Source organism: Passer montanus, unplaced genomic scaffold (genome assembly GCF_014805655.1).
Source record: "Passer montanus isolate IOZ18808 unplaced genomic scaffold, ASM1480565v1 scaffold18, whole genome shotgun sequence".
Classification (NCBI taxonomy): Eukaryota; Metazoa; Chordata; class Aves; order Passeriformes; family Passeridae; genus Passer; species Passer montanus.
In genome coordinates this window covers 16340701-16368010 of record NW_024365381.1, presented here as the reverse complement: position 1 = coordinate 16368010, position 27310 = coordinate 16340701, and the positions used below count along the sequence as shown (strand labels likewise).

The window sequence follows — 27310 nt, the reverse complement described above, 5'->3', positions numbered from 1 at the left end:
ACTGCACCACAACACAGTGCCCCTGCCTGCCCTAGGGAACACGTATTTGCTGCTGGGAGCAAAGCAGGTGAACCCTGAGAGTAACAATTTTTTCAAGTTTTATCAGTGGCCAGGGCATGGAGGCCACGGCCAAATCTGAGCCCAGGAGCCAATAGAAACAAAGGGATTAAGAGTTATTAGGAGCAGAGAGAATTACATATTTACAGTACAGTTACTGAAAAATAATCGTGTAATGATTATGTAAGTCCCTATATTCCTTTTGGCTAATAACACTGGGATACAAGCTGTATGGTTATGCAAGCCAGGGCACACAAATCCAATCAGAAGGCATCAAGGCTTGTTTACGGGGAGGCTTGCAGCACTGCATCAAGTACAGTGCAGCTTCCTTGACCTCCAAAAGGTAGAAACCAGCTCTTGTCAATAGGTTAGCTAATGGCCTGAACTGTGAAGAAGAACTGAATTTTTAAATTTAACTTCCATTAACAAACTTAATAGAAAGAGATATCTAGATCAAAGAAGCTTATAATACGGTAGTCTGTATTTATTTGTCTTTACTCATATTCTTACTCATATTTGCTGCTTGCTTCATTCCAGCATTTTAAGGTATAGTTGTATAATTTAAGTTATTTTAACTTGATAAGTTTAATGTGTTCTGCACACTACAATACTTTTCTGGCAGCAATACCCTCAGCTGAGGAGTATCCAAGAGATCAGAAGATGATTCAAGAAATTCAAAACCATCTTTACCAACTCCAAGCTGGTCACAAGACACCTGAGGAAATGCACTGATTTAGAAATGTTACAGATTTTACAGCAACCAAATGCTAGGACAGTCATTCAAGTTTGAATGAATAATGGAAAACGGTTATTATTCAGAGAATCTATGACTAGTGTTAATCTGACTGACTTGATAACAAAACTGTAATACACTCAAGGCTATTTGCAATGGGTACTAAAAGCTAAACAATGTAGGTTCTGCTACAATTATTACAATTTAGCTGCTAACGAGCTTAAAAGCAACTAAGCAAGGCTTAATTGTAAAAGCAGATGTAAAAGATATACCCAAAATACCCTCCCAAATCCACAAGGAAATGTGAGAACATTTTTCATAAACATCCTCATGCTTTTAGTATCAATGCATTTTGAAGAAAATATTAAGAATCCAAGAAATACAGAGGGTATTGGAGTCTGAAGGTATCTCCTGAGAGTAGAGGCCAGAAGAAACTCCAGTTTTTTGAAACCCAGAAATAAAGCCAAACAAAACATCACTACAAAACAAAAAACCATTTTTTTTTTCTCCAGAAGGTCTACTGAGAGAAGCCCAATAAGCTTTGATACTCATCTGCTTCCAAAAATCCTTCAAGTTTATTTACAGTCCATGCATTCCACTGGTCTGAGGCCACGTCTACCATTAGGTACTTCTCATGAAAGCTGAATGCAGCAACACTGCTATCTTTTAATGAGCACAGAATTGGTTTTCATCCACTACTAGAAGAAAGAGCAGAGGCACTGCAGCAAAGCAGACAGCAAACCTTCTACAAGACAGCTCAGAAAGGAAAGCAGAAGGCAGTGTTTCTGCTTTGCCATGAAGACGGCCATGAAGAGTCTCCATAGATTTGATGACTGAAAGCACTTCTCTGAGGGTTGAGAGGTACTGAAGAAACTTTGGAAGTCAGGAGAACTCTGAAGACTCCATGATCCAGTGACAATGGAACTATCAGATGTATTTAGAGTTAGGAAGGTACAGCAGAGTAGAAGAGGTATAATAAAATGAGGATACAAAGAAAAAAGTGCTTAGTGATAAAAATTTAACAGAAGAGAACATGTCAAATAAGGTATACAGTACAATATCATATAAGGAAAATTGCACAGAATCAAATTTGATAGAACCTTGGCAAGTCTCCAGTTAATGTTCTGTTCAGAACAGATAGACTGCTCAAGGCTTTATCCACTCAAGCCATAAAAACATTCACAGATGGAGACTGCACAACCTCTCTTGACAATCCTTCCAGTACTTGACTGTTCCATGCTGCAAGTTTTCTTCTGATTCCAGTCAGAAACATTTTTGCATCAATTTACAATTATTGCCTCTTGTCCTCCCACAGCCTGACTCCATCTTCTCAAATAACCTCCCTGCATATTCTAGCAGGCTGCTATCAGGTCCCTGTGAGATCACCTCTTCCCCATGCTGAATGAGCCCCATTCCCTGGGCCTCTGCTCAGAGGGCAAGTGCTCCAGCCCCTGATTGTCTTGGTGGCCCTCCACTAAACTCACTCCAGTCTACCAGTGTCTTCTTCATGCTCAAGCAAGGAGGACACCACTGGATGTGGCACTGCAGATGCATCACTTCCCTGGATCTTCTGGCCATGTTTGAATCAACAGATGTACATACAGTCCCACCATATACTACTTACTTGCTGTATTCCTTTACAACACTGTTTCCTCGCCTTTAACCTTGTACCTACCACTGCTTTGCTTAATGTTCCAGGAAACCCAAGTACCATAGGTAAGAGTGAGGGCACTTTATGCCCTGAGACAGGGAAGGAACTGTTTGTTCCTTTCAGTTTTATATGCATACATTAATAAACATACATTGTAAGCTTCTTTTTTTTTTAATTAATATGCCTTTTATTTTCAAGTAAACCAGGTACTAGACACGAAAATCTTGGGGCAACCCAGAGAACTATCTGTTGAAAACCAAAAGACAGCTTGGCCTGCTACCCAGAAACATCCATCAGCCAGCCCTTTTCTGCTGGGATTTGTGCTGAATGACGTCCTCTGCAGGTTAACAATTAGTTTTTAGCATAAGAGTCCTGTGTCATCGTCATCATCTCCCCAGGAGACCAAAACAGGCTGAGTGATTTTTAGATTATATGGTCTGATAAGACACAGGCTCCTGACTCTCTGTGTGCTTGTGCCATGCAGGCCACCTGCTCTATGGAGCTGCCACCAGGGACACCTTCAAAAAGGTTTAATAATGATGTTCTCTCCAGAGATGTAACTCAGAGCAGGCTCAGAATTTACATTCTATACCACTGACTAAAATCTTGTATACAAAATCCAACTTATAAATAGGATCTATGATAGTTGCTAAAAGAGATTGTAGAAATGTTATTTCCTATTGAACAAGAATCTCCGTGCTCTGGAGTCATAAAAACTGTAAATGAGCACTGAAACTGATAGAGCAAGGCAGACCAGTAATCTGCCCAGTCAGATATCCTGTCTGACTGCAGCCAAGATCAGAAGCATCACAGGAAAAGATAAATTAGGGAGCCACATCATGAAGACACATGGAATAATTATTACTGAAAGATTCCTCCTCTTCTTAAGTGCTTGTTTTATATCCTGAAGCAGCTGATATTTCCTACTTCATTTTAGATTTTTTCTGCTCTAACTAAAAATGTTCTCATTGTCCATTTAATTGCCTGATTCCTTTTCAATTGCTGCTAAGTACTTGGTCAAAAGAAAAAAAAAATCCCAGTGTGGCAGAAAGTCCCACATCAAATAATTCATTATGTAAAAAGCATTTATTTTTGCTAATTTTAATCTGACTAGCTTCCATTACTTGTTTTCTGATTTTCTCCCCTCTCATTCTTTTCAGGGCTGGAAGTCAACAGGAATTTTCAATTTATCTTCTCAATTGAAGAGATGTAAAATAACAACTGCACTACCTTTCAAAACTAAAGAAATCCTCTTTTTCCTCTGCTACATTCTCATGATGAAAACAGTTGATTTATAAGCAGCTCTCTATAAGTGAAGAGTGTATACTACACTATCTCAAAATTATTCCTACCAAAATACTGACTGAAGTGACAGAGTACCCAAAGTTACAAATAGAGAATGAGGCTAAGTTCCTTCCTGGGAAAAGATTATTAGACCTTATGCAGAAATATAGGGTGTAATTATTAAATTCAACCAGAAGAGGTGGGAGATAGCATAATAATTTGCTGTGAGTGGAGATTCACTCAAGCCTGAAGACATACAGGAGAACCATTAGCTCAGCTTCACCATGCTGGGGACATGGCTATTCTGGACTTGACTGTTTTGGATGATCCCAGGAGCTCAGGAGGTTTAAGGGGCACATGCAAAACATTATTAAATCCTGCCACATTCATCAACTGTGCACAAACCTCAATTACTTTGGGGACATTCTCCAGCACGTTCAGATAGATTTGTCAAGGCAATTCTGCCAAAGAGCAAGTTTTTCATCCAAAAATGCAAAAGTCGTGTAAAAGCCCACAACATACAGAACATCAGAACAACAAAGAATAAAACATGACGAGAAAGAGAAATGGAGAAATGGTCTGATACAATAGTGAATTATGTGTAGGAGTGTATGGAGATCTTGATCACAGTCCAAACACGGAGCTCATCTTTGTGAGTGGGACAAGATTTGATAAGATCAGAGTAAAGATTCTGAGAAAGGTGTAATATTATAAAAACTTGGATAAGCACTGTGTGGATATATAGGAAAGGTTTTATTCCGTGTTATATCAAAAAATGGAAGATTTAGATTATGGCTTGGGTGCTTGGACTTACTGCACTAATCTCACCTCCCATTCTAGAAGAGCTAATACTTCTTTCTGAGAAGAGCAATGAAAACGTCACAACACAACAAGATTTTTTCCTCTTGCCTGAAGAGCATTTTTCCCATTGGAAAGACCAACAATGGAAAGCATTCAGTCAGCAAAATGAGTAGAAACAGACTTGTATTTCACTATAAAATGGAACAGCCAACTGCTCTAAAGAGATGGATAAATTCTATTCCTAGAGTAGTCCAATACCACATATCCTAGGATTTGGGAACAAATATTTATTAATTCAGAGTGAATAAAATATTGGCTTGGTCTTGAACAATTTTCTGACTTTTGTGAATTATGACATATTATGGTCAATCAAATTGCAAAGCTTCACTAAATACTAAATGTGTCTCAAATGTTTACAGAAATCACCAGCAATATGGATATCTACAGTTTCTCATAAAGGACATCTGAACACATTCCCCTTGTGATAATGTAACCAAAGGACTTCTGAGGACTCTGGCAGAATGACCCTCTTGCTCTATTACGCCATTTAGACAGCCTATTGGATCACCTAAATTGAGTAAAAAAAGAGAGATTGGCATGAAGTGAGTCTGGCATGAGGTTGGTATAACTCATGTAAGAGATGCAGGAACAGATTGCACTCCTAGGTCCTCAAATACAAAAATCGTACTTGCTGACGTGAAAAAACAACAATTGTTAATAAACAGATATTCTCCTCTTCAACACTCCATATGGCAGTCTGATGGATTAAACACCAGCAGAGTGTTGATCACTTTAAAAGCTCATATTGAGATGATCTGGAAAATCTGTCTATCTACAATTTACGAATTCTGGTTAATTTAATTAAAATGTTGCATCACTAAGTGCCTTAATATGGAAAGCCATAAGCTTGTGAGGTTCCTGGCACATGCCTGCATTCAGAAGAAGCTACAGAACAAATTAAGAGTCTCCTTTTAAATTTGGGATATACAAAGGAAGAAAGACTCCTGAGCTAGAAAATTAGTCTAAGTGTACAAGCTGGAAGAAGAGGGCAGAAAAATCTCCAAAACAGGCAGAGGCATAGGTGATACAATAAGGCTAAGGAATGCCCGTAGCATAAGGAAAAAAAAAGGACATAGGCTGTCAAGGTACAGGTGACTTCTTTGAAAGGGGCCAGATAAGGTTAAAGGAAACTAGATGTGTTATAAATAGCAGACTTAGAACTGGAGAGAGAGGGGTGGGGTCCAGGAAAGGAAGTGCCCTCTTGCAAGGAGAACAAAGGCCAGGAAGTCCCAAAAAAGAAGAAGCCCATGATGGACATGCTTGACCAAAGGTAAACCCAGTGGTGTAATCTCCCCTTACCAAGAGAGGCTTGAGATCTGGCTTCTTCAATTGAAACAGGCTCCAGCACATACACAATCAATTACTGTAATTTAGCTAAGGGGTGGTACCTGTTCATTTTCAATTTGGTGTCAACACCATGAAAGAGAATCTTTGAGGCTAAGCCAGTTTACAAAGGTTTTTTTCTTCCTAGAAGCACGGCTGGATAAAAGAATACAGAATTCCCAGTGCAAAACACCTGTCACAAAAGACAAGTGAGACAACTTCTAGGATGTGGAAGTAGATGATAGTTTGGAAAACAAATAGAAAATCATGTCTGAATGCAACTCTAAGTTAATGGAAGACAAAGCATTCCCAATGTGCTCACTACTGTCTCTGGAATGGCACGTGTGTGTTGATACCTTTTATACTTATTAACATCTACTGTTCTTTTTAAACAAAAAATGAACATGCTGAGTTCACTTCTTAGCAGTTAAAGCTGAAGATGCAGCATCAAGGGTTTTCTGGGCACAGCTGCTAATATTTGAGAGAAGTCTGAAAACAGGGAAGTGGTGTTACCAGGGAGATGTTGTGCAAGAACAGATAGAAGTCCCCATGTTACTACTGGCTCAGTCCACTGTAATTCAGTGTCTTGGGGTTTCCTCCTAACTTGTCTAAAACTGAGACGTTCAGCAAAGCACAAAACCTTTTTTTTTCTCTTTCCATTTGCAAAACTATCTAAACTAAAGAAAAAAAAATCTAGATGGAAAGAACAGCAGTTATCTCCAGGGAAACACTGGTTTAGGCTCATTTCTTGTTCCAAATAATTAAACAGAAACAATTTTGGATTTTGTTCTGTAGAATGATCATCTTACTTGGAGAAAGTAGGAGGAGTAGTCTCTTCAGTATAGCAACTGGTCCTCTACTAGTACAGGCAGATGAGGTTCTGCCTGCAAAACCCAAGAAGATCTATTGACTTTCTGCAACAGACAATAGGGTATGCGAGATTGTGAAGAAGGCCTGGTTGTGTTCTATGTCTAGCACAGCATTATAAAGAAACACTGTCACCCCTTGAACACCACTTCAGCTGTGTTTCTACAATTCACTATGTGACAAAAAAGAATATTGACCTTTTACAATGAACACCCCTATGCTAATCTTTTCCGTAAGAGTAGAATTGATCTGGGGTAAATAAAAAACAAAGCCATGTGCTTAGAAAATAAAAACTATTTCTAAAAAGTTTGATCACATTTACATCTCCATGCTTCCTCTAGACTATTTCCAACTACTTTTCAGGAAATGCAACTGAGTGTATTGGAGCCAAAGTTAATTATTTTCATATTCAAATACAAGAGTACTGATCTTCTATACTATTATAAGCATAAGAGCCAATAAAAAGTGCCAAAGAAAGCAAGGTGGGAAAATAACCTCCCTTCCCCTAAGTCTTCTCTGCTTCAGAGAGACCAAGCAGGCTGGTTTCAAAACAAGAGCAAGTGATATAACCAAACAAAAGCAGATCTGAAAGGTGAGCAAACCCCACAAGCTACAGAGTCATTATTACTGTGTCGACAGCACACTTGTTAAAAATGTATATTTTAATTTTCTGTATTGCTTAAAGGTCCCAATTTGCCCAGGGATCTAGCTAAGCTGCCATTTTCTACCACGACACAGTCTAATCTTTATTTAATGGATTTAGCATCTATCTTCACTAGAGTGGTCTCTAAGGGGAAGGGGAGGGGAGTATGAAGGGGCATGAAGAGATGATCAGGGCCCCCCTCTCCTTCATCCATCCGGCGCTCATGTTTGTGTTCAAAATTCAATTACCTCCTTATTGATACTTCACAGAGATATTTAAGCTGCAAACATGAAGCCCTGATTTCCCAGGGGGCCATGCCCCTCTCTATTTCACTGCTCTGCTTCCCCCAGGGTGAATTCCTGAGGCGTCCATATTAATAGGTAATCAGTCACAATTCATTTATTAAACAGCTAGCAAGGTTTATCAGCCTGCCCTGATTAGCCGGAAGAAGCCACTGAATTCCTAATTTATTTATGGAAATATAAGTGTCTTTTTGAATTCCATTCATGAAAGACAGGGGTGCCGTGGGTCTGGCACACTGAATTCTAACAGGGAACAACCAGGCAACCTGGGCACTGAGGACTTTGCAACTTCAGCCTGGTAAATGCACTGCGGTGAGCCCAGCATGACCAAGAGATTTAGAGCAGGGCCTCAGACAAGGATTCACAAGGCAGCTCTTCAGAGAGTAGGCACTGCCACCCATTGCAGCTAGGGGATTACTATCCACTGATGGCCCAGTGTGTGGAATAGCTGGAAAAGTTCTCTAAACAGAGCCATCACTGCAACAAAACTAGGTCAAAATAATAAAAAAAGAAAGATGCATTTTTAAAAGACTGAATAAAATATTCAGACCAGAGCTGAAAACAACTGCCAGGTAACATTAATATAATGCATTTACACAGAAAGTTCAGCTTTTTGAAAACTGCATGCTGTTACAACCTTTTCATTATTTCTGCTATAATCATTTCAACTAAACTGTTTTTAAAATGGAACACCACTATTGTACATTCAAACTCAGACACAAGTCAGTGATGCTGCTGATTACCAAAAAGTGAAAATGGCTAAGAACAATTTAACAAATCATTTCTCTATTCTTTTAAAAAGAGATATGGAGTAATCAGTAAAAAGCAGACCTTGAAATGAAAAGACTTGTACATGCACTGGATACACCTTAAGGCAGTTAGAATAAAGCTTCATATAACATAAAGCTTATATACACAGGCCTCTCAAGGTTAAAGGCCTCTCTACCACTGGTGAGAAACTTTTTTGTCCCTGTCAGCTGTGTAGTGATCTCCAAAACACATATGCACCTGAATTTTACCCACCATAGCTACTTAATCAGAAAACAACTAGGAATGGAAGACTATAGTAAATGTTTCTTTCCTTTTCCTTCTCAATACAAATTTGTACTAAGTAACTTCCAATGTGTCCCCCTCTGCCTTTGGTCACTTTCCTGAATAGCTCTACAGGGAAGCAAATATAGGTAAACACAGCAAATACAGGAATTCTATTTTCAAATGTTCCAAATGAGGTGGATGTCCCTCACATAGATGCAGTAGCCAAAAGGGTATTTTTGACTTATTCTTTCCTAAAATATTTAGATCTCAAAATTGACAGGATTTAACAATATTGAGAGCATTTCTGTTAACACTCATTCTGAGACACTGCTAGGAGACATTTTGTTTAGCAACTCCAGTATTCTGATCACGCTATTAACTGACTACCAAAGTACTCAAAACTAACCAGTCAAAGCATAAAGAGGATGCAGATGCCACTCCACAATACTGTATCTCACAGAAAATAGTTCATCATAATTACTTGAAAATATATTTCAAAAAACACTGCAAAATCTTATGTAGTTTAAAACTGGCTATGCCTATATCCTCTGAATTTACAAGCAAAATCTCAATAGTTACACAAGAGGTTTTAATGTAAGATTCCATTACACAAAAATTGCAGTAGTGCATTAAAACATATAAAATCCCTACTTCCGCTGAAGTAGTACAACCCATAACCTTAAATAAAAAATATATTATTTCCTCTCAAATTACAGTGGTTAGACATGAAAAGATGTAGTACAAGCAATAAATACATCCAAAATGCTAGGAGGACTGAGCATTTGAATTCATCTACAACCAGAACTTGTAAGTTGCAGGTGTTTGAAGTCAAGCATGGCATGGGGAAATGAATCCTGGAAGAAGCATCTTTTTACTGCCTGAAAAAGTAATCAATAGCTTAATTGTTATTAGTTTGTGTTTTAGTCAAGTAAGGGTGATTCAGTGTATTTTTCCTACTATGTAATGTAGTTCCTAGAAGAAGGAAAAACACACAGAATTAACATGAAAGATTTCTCAATACCTTTCCTCCACTGTATTAGGAGGATTTTCATGCTGGCACAAGAGGCGGACACCACAGGATTTTACAACAGACCCAAACATCTAATCAAGTTGTGGCTCTCAAAAGCCACTTTCTGCAGCCCTCATTGCTTGGGGAACTGCAAATGCTACCACTGAAAATAAAACAACCTCTTCCTTTCCTGAGTCTATCCATACTTCATCTTTTCCCCCTTCAGCAGTAAATTCACAAGTGTGATTTTAAACAAGGGCTTTGCAGAATACACAAGACAGAACTCACCACCAAGTAAAAATAGGACACTCGTGCATGTTTTCAACTGGGAAGCTCACTGAGCATCAAACTCAATGTTATTTTCACTCCCTCAATATGTAAGCTCCTTATCATGCAGAACACTGCAGCACTGTCCAGAACAGACATCCAACCCATGATGCCCCAAGGTGCTGCAAAATGTAAGCTGCAATCATGCTGCAGTTATTCCTAGTCTTGTAGTTTTCACAGATGTTACTCCTAGTTATTTCTGGTTTTCACTGCTTTCAACACAAAACTGAGTGAAAGCAATCTAGCACTGGCACATATACAGAAAAAACCCCTACACAACTGTAAGAAAATAGAATTTACTATTACAACAGAGAACACAACATTACAATCTTTAACTGCTGGACTGATTTTCAAACTAACCAGTTTAAAGTCCATTTTAATGCAACCAAGTCTCATATAGATACCCAGTCAAACCCAGCATGCCACTGCCCACACACCAAGCAGAACTGGAATTCATGTCCCTATAAAACATCCAAAGGGTTTTAAAATAAAAGCAAAAGTATTACCAGAAGGTAGTCCTTCCTACCTAATGCCTCCATACAACTTGAGGACAAGCACCTATTACTCTGCTGAAAATTACTCTTCATACTTTCATCCTGTCCCATCTTATACATTTATTTCCAATTCTCCCAAAACAATGCCTATATACTTTTAAGGCTACTACAGTAACAAACTGCATGATTACAATAAAGCCTGGGATGACTATCTTCTCTCTTTCTTGCAGTCAGTGCCACCAACATCATACTCTTACTGACTTAACAAGTAACATCACAAACTGCACACACAAAAATTACTTCCTACACTACTTAAATGCTGTAACTTAAGTGACAGACATTTACAGGCAGAGTACAACACGGTTCAGAACAAAAATGAGATCCTTTAATTGACACTGGAGAAAATTAGATTCTAATTGCATATGCTATATTTTGCTGATGACAATGAGGGTAGCATTTGCAAAAAAAGTGTTATGAGTTCTTTAACGACCAACAGGTTATTAAGACCTTTGTCATGTAAGTCATTAGAAATGTGACATTTCCAACAGCAGAGAGCCCTCTAGAGCTACCAAGGGATAACAGTTCAGCAACCCTCTAGGAGAAGGGCACCAATGCTGGTTAATGCAACACCCAGGCTCTTCATGGAATCCCCTCCAGCTACTGACCAAACCCGATTTTACCTGGTTCAGTAGAACTGACATCAAACCCCAAAAGTGAGAAAACAGAAGTCACATTTTAATTTGAAGAATATGGGAGCTAATATTTATTGTATTGCCAGTAAACTTGGAAAGCTTTAAAATGCAATAATAGGTTTGGGGGAAGTCATGCAAGGACTTAGAGATACTTATTTAAAATACATGTTTGTAAAAAAATAACCAAATACCTGAAAAGCAAAATTTTACATGACCTTACAGTGATACCAAAATAATTGCCACTTTGTGAAGTTAAAAAATATGTGGATATATTCCTCATAGCATGAAAAGCCCTCAATATGAAAATGCCCTATCAATGTAAGATAATTTCTACACAGGAAATACGTTCTGCTGAACATATTATAATAAAGTTTACAAGCATAGTACATAAATGAAATCTACTTAATCAGTTATTAGATGTCTTTCAATTATCTCCACTCTTGTGCTTGTGCTGTAGCAACCAATCAGTACATAGAAATTACAAACTGAAAATCCCTTCTTACACAGCATGGAGTTTCCTATTCCCACCTCCTCAATTACAGTACAAGTTGTAAGATAAATTGCAAGAAAATAACTAAACTATATCCTTTAGCTTTACTGTCAAGACTTACAACTGTGAAAAGCAGTAAGCACAACTTTATTATCTTCTCATTGCGACCAAAAATAGCAAGAATAAATTCACCCATTTTCTCAGAACCAAAACCCATTGAAGCATACAATTTTGGAACTGACAACTGAATTACAGCACACCAACCATAGGTTTGGGTTCACATTTTAAGGGCCTAAGTTAATCACTTAAAGTTATGAGCTTAACTTTCTGCACGTTAATTCACTAGACTTAATTATGATACAAGTTTGCAGTGTGCTTAGGGAACAACAATCTCTTGGACACTTTAAAGAATCCACAAGCAGCCTTCAAACATGCTTTCATGGGCAAGTATAAAGTAATGTTTTATTACCAAAATAAATTTCTAAGAGCCAGCACTTCACTGGAGGGGGGAGGTGAAGAACAAACTTGCAATGAATATGATGAGAAGAGGTAGTATGTCTACTCTGCTAGCAACAGCATCAAGCTTCCTTTTTTGATCTCCAGCTAGAGTTCAAAAAGCCACAGTAAAACCTTCCTGTAGAGACAGAGGCAAATCAAAATATCTCAGCACCCTGACAAGTTCCTGTTGGGATCCTGGAAGTCAGGAGTACAGTACCCCATTTGGAGTATTTTTATCTCAGGCCCACTGCTATATTCAACAATGCACTTCTAAATGAGAACATTTTCAGAACAAAAATGACTATTTTACATAAATTGGTTACTCCTCTGCCCTAGACTCCCAAAATCTCATGGCCATAAACACCAGTAATATTGGGAAACATGGATATGCTATGTTTTTACAAGATTTTTATTCTATCTTGCATTCAGTTTTCAATGCCTAAGAAAATGCAAATAGCTGTCATTGCTTCCATGCTATTAACAGCAGCAATCCTTTGATATTCTTAAATAAAGTTATTGTCTTCTTTAAGAATCAAGTACAATCTTTGTGCAGCAAGAAGACAAGACTTAGACACAAAAGAAAAGGTACTTTCAGGTGTAATCTGTTGTACATGCCTGTGCAGACACCGAGTAGGTCCAGACCAAGACTAAGGGGAGCAAGAACACCACTGAAACATGTCAGGACTGTAACTACACGTGTACACCAAGGGTCACAGCAGAGTCCTCAGCTCCTTTTCCCTATCCCCTTAAAATGTGCATTTCTGCAGGATATGTATGGGAACTAGTTATGAAAGTCAAGCAATTAAAAAGCATTTCTGAGGTATTCATGCGACTGTACCAGCCACAAGTGCCTGACAGCTCTGCGCGTGTGGAAGTCCCTGGAGAGCCATCACACTTCAATTACTATCACTAACATTAGTCATTATCAGGCTGGCTTCAGTCCCTGGGGAAGGCAGCTCCTGATGACAATATCCAGCCTCTCCTTGTAAAACAATTCATTAGGCAAAGCAGAACAGCTGGGGCAGCCACGTGGATGTCTGCAGAGTGGCCCTCCCACTGGGACCTCCAGCCCCCCTTTTCCTTTTGGACAGGAGCAGCCACCGCCCCCATGACAGCTGTAAAAGCCTCTGGGGACGCTTCAGGTTTAATCAGTGCTCCTTATACTCAGGGGAAGCATTTGATTGCAAACTTAAACTAATGGCACTCAGAAGGTTACAACAATCATCAGATAAGAGGCTTTAGGGCATTTTTATCTTGTTCTAATGCTCACAAGTTAATGAGGCAATAAGAGATACTATCAGACTTGGTCTAGCAACATATTGTACAGACTGGATGTTCAAAACTGCATTTACTGCAGATGCAAGAGGTAAGGTGGCAAGTTCACTATTGATCTCACAGAAGACTTCATGCTCTGAACGACTGAAACCACTCAATAAAGTGACAAAATACTTGGCAAATTTTCACATAGCTTTGTATGCATTTCACTGGATCCAAAATGGAAGAAACTGAAGAGGAAAATAGAGAACCAAACAGGTAAATAATCTCTGGCATTAGAACGGATACAGACTAATAATTTCTAACCTTTATACCACTTGCAAATAGAAATCCTTTTATATATATAATGACTGCAAATGGCTGAGAATAGCCTTGCTTTTCTTAGCTACCCTGCTTGGGTCCCAGGCTGAAGAGCACTTGATATAGGGATCTGTTTAATTATCATATTCTCATTTTACTACTGATGACTGACAATATTCTAATGATACTTTCCTGTGGCATACAATAGCAGCAAGCAGGGGGAAACAACAAACAGCAGCACACAGCCAAGGATACTTAGCAATAAATGCTTTATATGCTGTTTTTTAATATTCATTACTTTCTCAATGTCTTGCAAAACCAAGTTAACAAGAACTCCACCTTACAGCTGGGGAGATGGGAAGAGGCACATAAGAAGGCAAATAAATGAACCAAGTAGAAGAGGGGTAGTACCAGAAACTCAGCCAGGTCTCCAAAGTCACACTCTAGTGAGATTTTTCACTAGGATCAGCTGCTGCTCTGCAAATAGGTCCAGCAACCCATGCTGTGGAAGAAAATTCTCTCTTCACTCCTGCCTGAAGCCAAAATTTACAGGAAAACATTTCAGACAGAGATGGCACACAGATAATCTTTCCAATATCTGTAAATACAGAGTAAATGTTCTAGTAACACAGAAGTGGAAAGTTTTAATTGAATAAAGGCATAGACAAAGCAAAAGATGTTTAAATAGTAAGTACAGACCAGTTGCAAAGATTCAAGAGTCCCTGCTAGAATGATTCCTGAGATTTGTTAGGCATTTTTGTGATTTTAAATAATAGAAAAATGCACATAACCTTATGCTTGATCAAACTTTTCCCCATCCTCTATTCCTCCACTGACAGTAGTCTACAAGTTATCCTGTCAGAATGAGAGTAGCAAAAAATAGGCTTCTGACAGTATAATGTAAGAACATTTTGTTTGTAGTCATGTTTCTTTCTGAGCCAAGCATGTGGCAGGTAGAAATGCTTTAATGTGACAGCCCATTCCTTTACTTTTGTGGCTAAAAGCTCTTCAGTCAAGCCCCATTGACCCTCTACTTGTCTAGACAGATGAGGGTGGTTTCACTGTTCATTTCAGCCAAAGCACACAAGAACCTTTGTGTACTCTGAGGACCATTCTCCTACTCTGCTTAAAGAATTGTACTGAATGGACTGTACCTCCCTGTGCACAAATATGGGCTCTGCAGCCCACACTGCACAGACTTGTAATCAGCTCTGTCCATGGAAGTATTTGAAAGTCCATTCACCATCCCCCCAAAGCCCACAAGCCATCACTGTGACACAGGATTCTTAGGTATCCTGTTCTAATCAGCTGCTCCCACAGAGGCAGATCACAGAGCTGCACCTGCCTAAAGCTCACAAGCTGAACCATTTGGTGCTGTGGGGAATGCAGGATTCAAATGCACTTCTAGGAGAACTTAGATCAGAGAAACATGGAGCCACTGCATGATCAGGGTTACAAGGGCTCAGGAGGTCTCCTCCTCAAAGTGGGGTTGATTATGAGGACAGATCATGCTGCTTAAAGCTTTGAGTCAGGTCTGGAAAACCTCCAAGAACAGAGAATGCACAAGTGCTGACTGCACAATGTGTTCCACTACTTGACTGACCAGTGCTAATATTCCAGATGTCTTTGCAAAGCACAAATTGGTGCTTTGAGTAGCACACCAAAAATCCTGCAGAAGTTAATAGTGGTGAATCAGACGACTGATTTCACAGTCTTCAGAGCAGTTTGATCAGTCAGTTTCCAGATTAATCAGATTTCTTTCTCTTCTTCCCCACTAACATTTCCCTTTTGTTAGCCACAGAAAGTATCTAGATCAACCTTCACTCTATCAATATAAACTCAAAAAGTCTTTTCCAGAAAGGATCACACCATTGAAGAATTTCTTCCCACTACTGAACAAGACAAAGGGGACTTTCAGAAGAGACATTCGTAGACATGAATACCAGGGTATAAGAAATATTTTGTGGGATTTCCTTAACTGGTTTGATGGTTTTATTTTGTAGCTCTTGTTTATTGGTACTTGTTGTCCTGGGTTTCTTTTTGGTGGAGGCAAAGATGTAGGTTTTGTCTTGTTTTAATAAAGCAAGTAATACATTCTGGCTGAAGTACCTTTCAGAGGTATCCTTGTTTTAACAAAACCAGATTCACAAACTAGGTATGGGCACGTAGAAATGGTGAGGAGGAGAAGAAGAGAAAAGGAAAAAAAAAATTCAAAAAAAGATCAGGTAAAAAGTATCTCATCAACTCAGCTTTTATTTAGAATTTAGCTGTTGCATTGAGCATCACTCACTTTAACAGCAGTTATCTGCCAGCTTTTGGGCCACTCAGCATGTGATCCTTATATATATAGCTTTGGAAACTCAGTTATCAGAGCTAGATGGGATGCTGTCTACCACTGGAAAAACTTCCCACTGTACTTCCAACTTCAGGCTCCAGAATTAACCATGCAATGGCAGGTGTCATTTTAGCATTTCTAACACTTCTACACCTAACTACATTTTAAAGCTATCTACGCAATTACAGAGTTAACATTGTTTATGATAATCTCCCTTTGGTAAGATGTGTCCATCAGAATTAGAAAAATGCAATCAGCTGCATTTGGGAGTCTCAAAGAATACCAGAAAAAATGGAAATTTGGGGTTTTACAGTCACTCTGGATATTTTAAAATAATTACGTGGTAAAATAATTACCTTATTATGAAAAAAATTAAGTCACAGACCAAAAAAATCCAACCCAAACTGTAGGATTTATCAAACAAGATTGCACATAGACAAGTATCTACAAAGGGCATCTAACAGAAAATACAAGCACAGAGAAGAACTTCTTGAAACTCTAACACATACAGGAGAGTTTTAGAGATTTTCTTCCTTTTCTCAAACTTCACAAGTTTACACCTCCTTCTGCAGCAATCAGAATCATGAGTGCCTGGAGACTATGATGATGCCTTAGTACTCCCCATCAATGTCCACCACAGCATCTTTCCCTAAGACTAAAGGAAGGACCAAGAAGACAAAGATGCAGAAATTTCTTGAAACTTACAGAAATATTCATTCTACTTTACCAGAAGACAGAGTACACCCTAAGGATCCATACAGTATTTATTTCCATATATGACAGTTACCTAGACACAGCATTTGTTTTATGGTAAGAATGCACAATCTATGCATATAGGTAGAATCACATCAGATAGCATCAGTATACTGTCTCTTCCTGATTTTATATTTAAGAATAACCTGTACCTGCCTTTTTTTTTTTCCACACAGAGGGCAACTCAAATACACACCCACTTATTTAAAAAAAAACAAACCAAAACAATAGCAACCATGGTCCAAACTCAATTTCTATCCTCACCATTGCAACCTAATCTCCTGGCACGTTAATGCAAATCAAAGCCAACACTTCTCTGACACTGGTAGCAAAGCGTGTTCCTCTCCCAAGAGAGACCTGTAAAACAGGACAGTCACTGACAGCAGTACAATTACTGACACAGATACAGACTTTATGGACATGTTTATCTCTGCTGTAAATCCACACTCTCTCTCCACTCCGATTCATGAGTCATAAAGAAATTGCAGATAATGAAAAAGTTGGAGAAATTTACAGCGTGTCGGAAACCTCAGACAGCCAGAAGAAATTAAAGAGCTGACTGGGGATAAATCACACAGGTACAATTAAAACTTCCTATGCCTCCTTCACTTCCAAACTGAGGCACAAGCCAATGGAGATGATGAAAAGTTGAGGTCATGACTCCTCTGACTGTAATAATTTCTTAACTACCTACATGTCAGAATTAGCCAATTCTGTATGATCATGTATGAATTGCAATTTCAAGCTGGCATTCTCATGTCTCTCTCTTCCAACAGGAGGTGCCCCTGAAAAATCCTGCCTGTAAATAAGCCACCCAGCAAACAGTGTAAGGAAATGTGATTTCCTTGTCCCTCTGCAGATGCAGAGTATCTCTCACCACACGATGTGCATTAAAATTAAGCAGTAGATCTACAGTGTGGGAGGAGAGTGTAAAAAGAGTCAGGAGAAAGGCCAAGGTTTCACATGGAAATCACAGCACCTTGGATATTGACTTGACAAGCTATATAAACATCTTAACAGACAATTTAGGTGTTCTTTTCACCTCTCTGAAACAATCAAATAAGGCCCAAGAATTACTATGAATGTAAACTGAAAACAGCCTCCATATTTTTCCTACTGTGAAAAATTAAACCAACCATTTCAGCTGATTGTGAGCACCTGAAATTCTCTGTGATCATCTCCCAACCCAAAAATGAACCATCCAAAATGTGACACATTCTATGGGAGAAGTCTACTAGTTCTAAGTAACACCTCGAGCTAACTGTGTATTGCAGAAATCCCCTGTCCAAAGAGCATCATTTTGTTGTGCAGATGTAAAACTCTGCCTTTGAGCTTTGAAGCACATGAATATACTATTTCACATAAAGCCCTTGCCAAACACAGTACTAAATAACAAAATAAGTGAGAAATATGCTTTCAAGCAAAACTGAAACATGATGAAGATTCACTCAGCAAGGCAGGCAATGCAGAAACCTAACCAAGAAAAAAAATACTTGCTACAAAGAAAATTCTAAGCAGAGCAGAAATAACTGAAGCACACACACCTCAAACTGCTTTTTATGCAGGACAGTTCACCTTGCACATAAACAAAACTTGAAGAACATAACAAGCATTAGACTTGGCAGACATTGTTCTCTTCCAAGCCCAACATATTTAGAACAATGTAAGCAATCCAGAACATATTTTCTTCCATAATGTTTCAGATTAATACACAAGTGGTAGAAGCACAGTACTTCTGGAGATGCCAGCTTTTACCAAAGAAATAAGCATCTTCCTCACTCTTTTGTCAGCAGTCAAGGTGGTAAAAACACAGCTATATCTTCATAATAACTGGCACTGGGACTGCTGTGGGATGTAGATCCAAATCACAGGCTGCTACTCCACTTCATTTCTTTCTTGCCTCTCCAAAAGGCAGCTTCTCCAGCTCCACCACAACACTTTAGATGGTCTTATTTCCCCAAGGAAATAAGGGAAAAGTCCATGTTAATGTTATAGAAAGAGTCAGCTCTTCCACACAGTTTCAAAACCTCATTTTGACAAGTAAGGACCCACAAGAGTCCAATTCACTTTTCCATGCAACTCTCCAGACTACAGAGTGGACATACAGCTTTTACTAAAATGGACCAACAAGAGATTTCAGAAGATGTCATAGGACATTTTAAAGCACCCTTTACTTACACATCTGTTCATATGTTGGTTTCCTATAAATGTAAGAACCTGAAACATTTTGTTGCAAACAACTGTACATACACACCAGAAAGTGCACCAGGCAACTGTAATGCAGAAGTAAAGCCATGTTCACAAATGTAAAGTAAGACTTCTGAGCTTAAAAAGCCTCCGTCTTGCCAAAACTAAAGAAAAAGTGGTTCTGATCAGAAAATATTTTTATCTGATCAGTTACATCATTGATAGAAGCCTGTTTGGGTACAAAGGCCAGGTGTTTTGCATGGAGCCTAAAAGGCTGCATGTTCATGCTACATGGAGACACTCCTAGGCAAGCAAATCCACTACACAAAAGGAAAGAGATTTCAGTAAAAGGATACATTATCGTCCCTAATTTCCTTATTTTGATTCTAATTCAGCAACTTTGTATATACAAAGTTCAAGTGTAGCAACAGTCATGCCCTGTCTCCTAGTTTGGTAAATTCAGTCCAGCAAGGATGGAGCCCAATTTAAACATATCCTGCCCATGATCAGCATGAAAAAGAAGTAAAAAAATTAAACACTATCCAAAACTCAATGACAGCAGCCTGCAAGGATCACTGACAGAACGAAGGGTGTCTCTCAAAAAATGCTACAGTTAAATCCTGATTAACTGCCCTGCCCCTCCAAACTTACAAAAAAGCTGAAGTTGCAGGCAAGAGATCACAACAGACAGCATTTATCTGGAATAAAAAATGAAAAAACGAAGACTACCAATGTAAGGCAAAGTGGTGATCTGTACATAGCTTGGAATTCAGAAGGACTCCTTTATGATTTTCCAGAAATTTCAGAGGCTGCTGAGGTTGCATAGGACTACAATTCAAACCAATGACAGCTTAACTTGAGAGCAAGGTAGTTGTTCCTCATTCATGTGCCCATCCATCTCTTGCTGTCTCTGGAAGAGTCCCTCCATTACAGGGAACCCTCAAAGATTTCTGGCAGTGGTTGCTTAACTAACAGGCAGTTTAGCCTATTACTAAAATAAATAAATGAAAATATCCATTGTCAAACAAAAGGTCCTTCCAACCCACCACCCTGACTGACATGCCAATGGCAAACATAAGAGTTTAAGTGCAGGGAGGCACACAGCTGTACCTGCATAGTAATCTCTCTCTCTGCTTTCTGCACCTCCAAGATGTCCAAGGCACTGGGGACCCCTCAGCAGTCAGACACCCTGGAAGGATTTATCTTCCAATCATTTTTCTCATTACTGAGTGAGAAACTCCACAACCACAAGCTCCACTGGTGATGTGTTCCAACTCCAGGGCACAACACAAGTACCTTATGTCTGTCCCAACACACTCTTGTATTCTCTCTGGCTCCCATACTATGAGAAACTGTGAGGAGTCATTCCCTATTCACACTTTCTCTGCATTAATATTTTATGGATCTTTTTGACATATTACATCAGCTGTTGATCTCCAGGCCAAAAAAACCCTTTAATATGGAGAATAAGTAAAAAATTACTTATTCTCCATAGTAAAGAAAACTATCACTGACTGAGTAAGCTGGACTGGCTTTTCCTCTGTCAGTCTGGTGCTATAAGATGACCAACCTTTTGCTGTTCACCTGCAATCTCACAGGTCATCCAGGCCTAATGTGTGGGCCCTTGATTAAACAGCTCTTCAAATGTACCCTTCTTTTTTATTTGCTTGAACATATATGGAAAATAAATAAGTGTTACAAAGAAAATAGGAGCAAAGTTGCTAGAACCTAGTGAAAGCCAGGGTGCATGGGAAACTATAAATAAAGAGTCTTGGTTGAGCATATTTAGGAACTGTCTCATGACTCTTGAAAGAGTATGAGGATTTGACATTGGATAATACAGTCATTCCTAATTTTACAGCAAGAGCATCACAAACTACCTTCAACTCCAAATAAAAATTTAACCTAACATAACAGATTAGACTAGCAAAAATCACTGACAAGGAAATTATAAATTATATTCATATGTGTTTGGTCAGTTATCCCACATTTTCTAATATTTAAGGCACACACAGCACCTAGGCACCATTACCCTTACAAAGATATTGGGGCTTAAGAAGAACAGGCTTTGCAGAAGTCTTGCACTGACAGTATCACTGGAACTGCACTGTGATATCACAGTGGCTAAATAACCATTCTGGCAGCAGTGAGATTTTATAAACATGGCTGTGATACTAGCTACCCAGATCTACATTTCAGGACTTCTGAACCAGCACAGCAGGTGTTATCTGAAAAATATCAGAGAATCACATGAAACAATAGCAGGGCCTTCAAAAAGTCCCTGGACAACCACATTCCTTCAGTGACAGAGTGCCTTTCCCATTCTCCCATCCTACATATCCTTTACTTTCATAAGTAAGTTTTTTCTGAAGTTTAGAAAAAAAACAAATTTAAGGGTTTTTTTATAAGAAAAGCATTTTCCTCTGTGTATGTAGTTCTCAGATACATCTCTCTGTATACATATACCCCAAAGGATAACAGGACACATCTTTAAATGCATGGACATCTCAGAGTTGCCAGTTCATAAAACCAAGACTTCAAAATTCTTCTAAAGTCAACTTTGACTCAGATACTCCAAAAGGTGCAATGGGTCATACAGTGGAAAAACAGCTTCCAACCTAAATGTGCAGTCATTTACATTAAGTGTTTTGAAACTTGCTACTTTGTGGGCCACTAACATTGAGTCAGGGTCTATTTCCCTCTTGCTTGCCACATTAGCTGGGGTCTGCTCATTCTGCAGTGCTCACTACTCCACTCCAAGCAAAGCATGCAAGTGGAAAAATTAAGGGACACAGAGGGGAGGAAAAAAGTTCTTAACAAGACTTTTATATCTTTTTTCTTCCCCAAACTCAGAAATGAGACTCACTAAGTGGCTGCAGCCACTTCTGGCATTCAGAAGAGCTACTATGTCTCCCAAAGTCACCCTAACTGTATGAACAACTAAAAGACAGCGTATTCACTGAGCCCAATTCTCCCTTAAAACACACACATTAAGGGGAACAGTAAAACTGACACAAAGCAAGACTTTAAATACTAAAAATGGTTTTGGTTATTTTAACCAATAAAGTAATTAATTAACCAAAGGAAAGTAGAAGCTCTAATGTGAGAAGGTTGGACTTCATGATCTTGGAGGTCTTTTCCAGCCTAAACGTTTCTGTGATTCTGAGAACCAAAGCAAAAAGAGAAAGACAGCTACAAGCAAAACGATGAGGTAGAATTTTACAGAGCTTAAAAAGCAGACAAGGAAACACAAGCTGAAACCTCAAAAGTGCTAAGAAATAATTTATTTTTAAAAGGTTTTCTTGATACAAGGACCTGAGCCTGGAAGCTTCTAGAGAACTCCAGAATCACCTTTTATCAAAGAATAAATACACAAAAGGGACCCCAGCCTATCCTTAAAGAGGAAAGTAAAAAATTTCTTTAAAATGGTTCATGCTACAAAAATCCTGCTTCATTCAAGGAAAGCTATACTTTGACATGAATCCTGTGCTAAGGAAGGGAAGAATATTCTGCAAGGAGTATTTTGAGCAAGAACCCACCTACCAGTATGCCAGGAAGAAAGTGGTAGAACAAGCTGGAAAGAAAAACTAAATTATATATTGATAAATTAAATTGATTCACAGAAGCCATGGGGCAGTCAACAAACTAGACAGAGTTACAGAAAGTAAAGGTAATCCCCTATGGGAAAAAGAAGTTACTTGTAGAGAAAGGAAACCTGTGGAAAGCATGGAACCAAAGAGGAACTGAGAAATCCATACCCTAAAAGTTGGGACAGCTGGGATTGTAGATAATAAAAATGTGGGATTCAAATTACAGCACTCAACTGTTCCTAGAAGAAAACCATCCAGATGCCCCATCAAGATGGACAAAACATTCAATACACCTGTTCCAAACTTGTCTAGAAAGTCCACTTACACAGGCAAAATAGTAGGGGTTCACATGAATTCAAGAAACAAGGCATGTAACTCAGGAATTATTAATTTATCAGGCTACATAATGCCAAATCAACTATTCAGATTTCAATGCTAATGTTGCAATAGTACCTCAATAAAACTTTTCAAAAGGTACCCAGTCCCACAGCACTTTGCCTAATGAAATCTAATTCAAAATGGCTGTAAAGTATGTTGTGAGCTGGGTATAACAGTAAGAGATCTCACAACATGATTGCAATGCCACTCAAGAGATACATTTTTCATGGAGTGCTGCAGGTCCTGCACAGTACATAATTAATAACTGGCACAAAAATAAAAGTCTTTGAAAATATGAAGGATCTGAGGTGGGATCTAGAAGAGAAGTGTTAGAAGGAAAAGTAAATTGCTAAGACAATGAAGCAGAATTGTCTTTCAACCTCACTGCTGATGAAACACTTGAAAATACCATAAAAAAAGACAGTGCACATTCTGAAAAGAAAATATGTCACAAAAACCAATCTTGGGAATAGCAGCTCTCAACCATAACTGAAATGTCAGAGTTCTATAAAAAAGAAGCAAAACTTCTGCGGGAGGCCTCATGCTGCCATCTAGAGGAGACTGATCAGCAGCGGGTTTTGGGCTGCTTGTGACAGCCAGTTTCAATGAATCAGCCAAATCAAGAGGGGACTAGTAAATTTCAGTACAGACATAGAACTAAATTACATACGTCTGAGACCAAACCACTAAACCATTAAAGTTAAATCCCTTAACTTTAATGAACAGATATTTTGGATTTTTTCTTGTTCTCTCACTTATCTAAGTCTGTAAGAGAAAATAACCTAAAGACAGTGCTAGGAAAAACAGTCCCGAGCAGCTTCTGTTCAAATTCCACAACTAATTTTTGGTATAAAAGATAAATGACTATTACAACACACAAAATATTCAATGGATTACAGTAAAGGAAAACTCCCTTAAGTGACAAGTTGACAAGTTACAAGCAAGGAAACCTTTCATAGAAGTTGAAAATTCAAGACTTAAGTTATAACTGTTGAGCCCCATGTTTCAGTTTTTACTCACTTTGTCTTCTTTACATATGCACTTGTTCTCAGTAAAAATAAATGGAACCACATGCAACAAATATTACACATGCAATAAGGAAACAAACACCTCCCTAGCTTTACTGCAACTCAAGTTCTGCTAAAGTCCATTTAGGAGAACAACACCATCTGACATCAGAACCTACAGCTTAACTGAGAAAGCCAATCATCAGCCAGTCTTTGCATTTGACTCAGTTTTACACCGTTATACTTTAACTTCTACTCCACCAAACTCTTTACACAGTCTTAACAAATGTTAGCACTGAAAGTAAAATAAACTTGAAGTGTGTTAAAGCAAGCTTAATCATTTGTTATTAAGAATGCATCAGGCTATCCTACGTTCGCAGTCAGAAAGACTCTAAAGGTTTATTACTAAGTTGTGTTACCCACTGAAAGGAAAGTGAAAGACTTGAAACTTCTGGTGCTTTGTGCAGCCCAAGAGTAATTAAAATCAGGGTCTATGTTAGAGCATAACTAAACGGAAAAAGAAAATGTGTTGGTATGTATGGGTAGCATTAAAAACAACTCCACAATACTCTTGAAATTCTCAAGACTGTATCAACCTGTTAACAAGAATCCTAAATGAGACAATGAAAGGAGCTCTTCCTTCAAAAATATCACAGTAAGAGTTGGCTGTTTGCAACTGGGATGAAAGTCATCTTTATTCCTCAAGGACATCACTGCCTGCTACAACTGAGTGTAGAAAAAAAGTAAGAGCTACTGAAGCAGAAAACAGCATGAACAGCAAAGTGACGCGAGAATCCTATACACAAGAGCAAATTTCCCTGTGGAGGCAGTGCATGGAATTTGAGAGAAGTACTGCCACAAGTATTCTGAGAAATACCTTTAGTATCTGAGTAGGAAATTAAGCAAAGTGACCTGAGTTATGTAAGACAATGTTAACTGAGGAACAGAAGTCTCTGTGCCACTAGGTAACACCAGACTGACATACATGTTTTCCCCTGTGCAGGTAGGTTGTAAGTTGGAGATGTAAACACATTCTCTCATCCTGCTGCAGGAGGTCACTGTCAAACACTTGCCAAATCTGCCAACACACTTTTCCAGCTACCAATGTACAAGCACATGCTTTAGTGGAAAGATCTGGAATGCAGTTGGTCATATCTGTGTACAGCACTTACATTCATCCAGTCCCAGTTGATAAGCCAGGTTCTGCAGACCACGAACTTTTTCCATCAGATTAGCTGTAGTAAGGCTCCCCAGCTCTTAAGAAGAGAGAAAAAGGTGAATTTTAACACTGTCTATAGTCCTCCAGTAGCAGTTCACAGAACACTTTCAAGCCATACTTCTGTCAGGATCTATTTCAGTGAACAGTGTATACTCAAAATTTAAGCTGACTCCACTGCTAATTTTAACATAAGGAAAAAGACAGCCATGACTTTAGTTCATGCTTTCATCTGCCACCATTGCAAAGAGTAACTTGACCCATACTTTGGAAGTTCCTGTAAGTTCACATTGCAACATGAACAAGCCATATAACAGTATGCAAGGGAATGGATTTATTTTGTTATTTTGCATTAATAACGTGAGTTCAAGAACACTTCTTGGAGCAAGTCAGAGTTAAATCACCTCACTTTCACTCTGCAGCCATGACACGTCACTGTGACAGGATCACACGTCACCATCCAGAATTCACAACAGGCAGAGCACGCTGAAGGATGTTTACTGCAAACTAACAGCTGCAACATGCAGCAAGTGTACATGCTGGCTAATCCTGCTGTGACTTGCCCATGCAGCCTCACCACTGCACTGGAGCTCCTGGATCTGTGAGGGAACACGCACACGTAGAGCACCTCTGAACAAGTCAATCAACAAGTCTAAGCTACTCACCAACTGATCAGCCAAGCCCTGCCAAAAAATGCATGCAACTCCTCAACATGCAGGAGATGCTCATTATATTGATACAGTGATAAAAAAGGCTAAGGGAGGTGTCTGAAATATGCACAATGTTACACTGCTTGTTTGAAAAATCAGCCTGCCACTGACATCTGGATAGGCTCTTGGAAATAACTGGTTTAGTGGAAATGTCTGTCATTAACAAGATGAAGAGACTTCTGTGCTGGAGATTCTGCAAATATGATGGCTAGAGATCTCAGGCCATAGGGCCACCACCAGGACATTTGAAGAACAAGTGTTTTAAGCCTCTTAAGTAAGTACTGAATTCCCATCTGCTTTGGCAACATCAATTCCTGCCCACAATATTCATACTCACCCTTCAACATATCAATATCATCATTTTCTAATTCAGCCATCCACTTGGGAGGAGAACTTGTAATGGGCTGTTTTGAAAAACACAGGAGTTCATATTCAGAACAGTCAATTTTTAGAATTATACAATGAAGTACAATCTGTATTGAAAACTAGTTATACCAACAGCAAAAATATGAGAGTGTGCTCCACAGAAATAGTTTTATGATTAATCTTGTTTTTTCCTGGACATTTTAGAGTTTAAAACATCATACCGCCATCCACAAGCCAAAAATCAGTATGGAAAATAGGATTTTCTGAAGTTTAAAACCCTTTATTGCTTCCAAAGTATAATTCCCATACACAGTGTATACACATAGGGTATAAAAAAGAAACACATATATAAAAGATACATGAAAACCAAAAGGTACATTGTAGCATATACTGGACTTATCACTGAGGTACGGTTCATAGAAGGTGTAAAGCCCGCAGGAGAACCTGCAGATCTACCATGACAGGGAAGGAGGAAACGCGACAGGCAAAGCAGCGCTCACTCACGCTTTTGAAGGAGGCGGCGAACTCGGCAACGCCGGGCACTGGGGAGAGAAAGAGGAGGTTGGGGAGGGCTGAGCACCTGTGCGGGCAGCACCGTCACGGCGGCGGGCCCCGCTCGGGCTGTGCCCACCCCACCCGCAGCTGTCAGACCCGGGGCCGCCGCCCCGCCGGACTTACGCTGCTCGGGCCACAGGTCCGGGGAGGCGCGGTCCAGCTTCTCGAAGCTCAGCAGCGAGGCCTCCAGGTCGGCGCCTGCAACAGAGAGGGGGTGAGGGGCGGTCGGGCGCGGCGCGGCGCGGCGGTGCCGCCCGGCCCTCCCGCCTCACCGTCCGCCGGAGCCGCCATGGCGCGCGCCTCACGTGACCGCCCTCGCGCCTGAGGCGGCCGGACCCGGACCCGGACCCGGCCCCGGCCCGCGGCGGCGCG

At 39.4% G+C, this 27310-nt stretch overlaps 1 protein-coding gene across 4 annotated transcripts in view; it reads right to left on the bottom strand.

Annotated features, from left to right (window-relative positions):
* LIN52 (lin-52 DREAM MuvB core complex component) overlaps window positions 1-27265 on the bottom strand; it is a 39416-nt gene extending 12151 nt beyond the window's left edge. Inside the window, exons 1-6 of one of the 4 annotated variants that reach the window (XM_039704728.1) lie at window positions 27211-27265; window positions 27062-27136; window positions 26888-26925; window positions 26355-26421; window positions 25264-25347; window positions 16097-16825 (exon numbers count right to left, since the gene is read on the bottom strand). In XM_039704728.1, the coding sequence (XP_039560662.1) occupies window positions 16788-16825; window positions 25264-25347; window positions 26355-26421; window positions 26888-26925; window positions 27062-27136; window positions 27211-27229 (321 nt within the window). In that variant the 5' untranslated portion in view covers window positions 27230-27265 and the 3' untranslated portion in view covers window positions 16097-16787. The other 3 variants (XM_039704726.1, XM_039704725.1, XM_039704727.1) reach the window with 3 other exon arrangements.
* Between the last annotated feature and the right edge of the window lie 45 nt (window positions 27266-27310).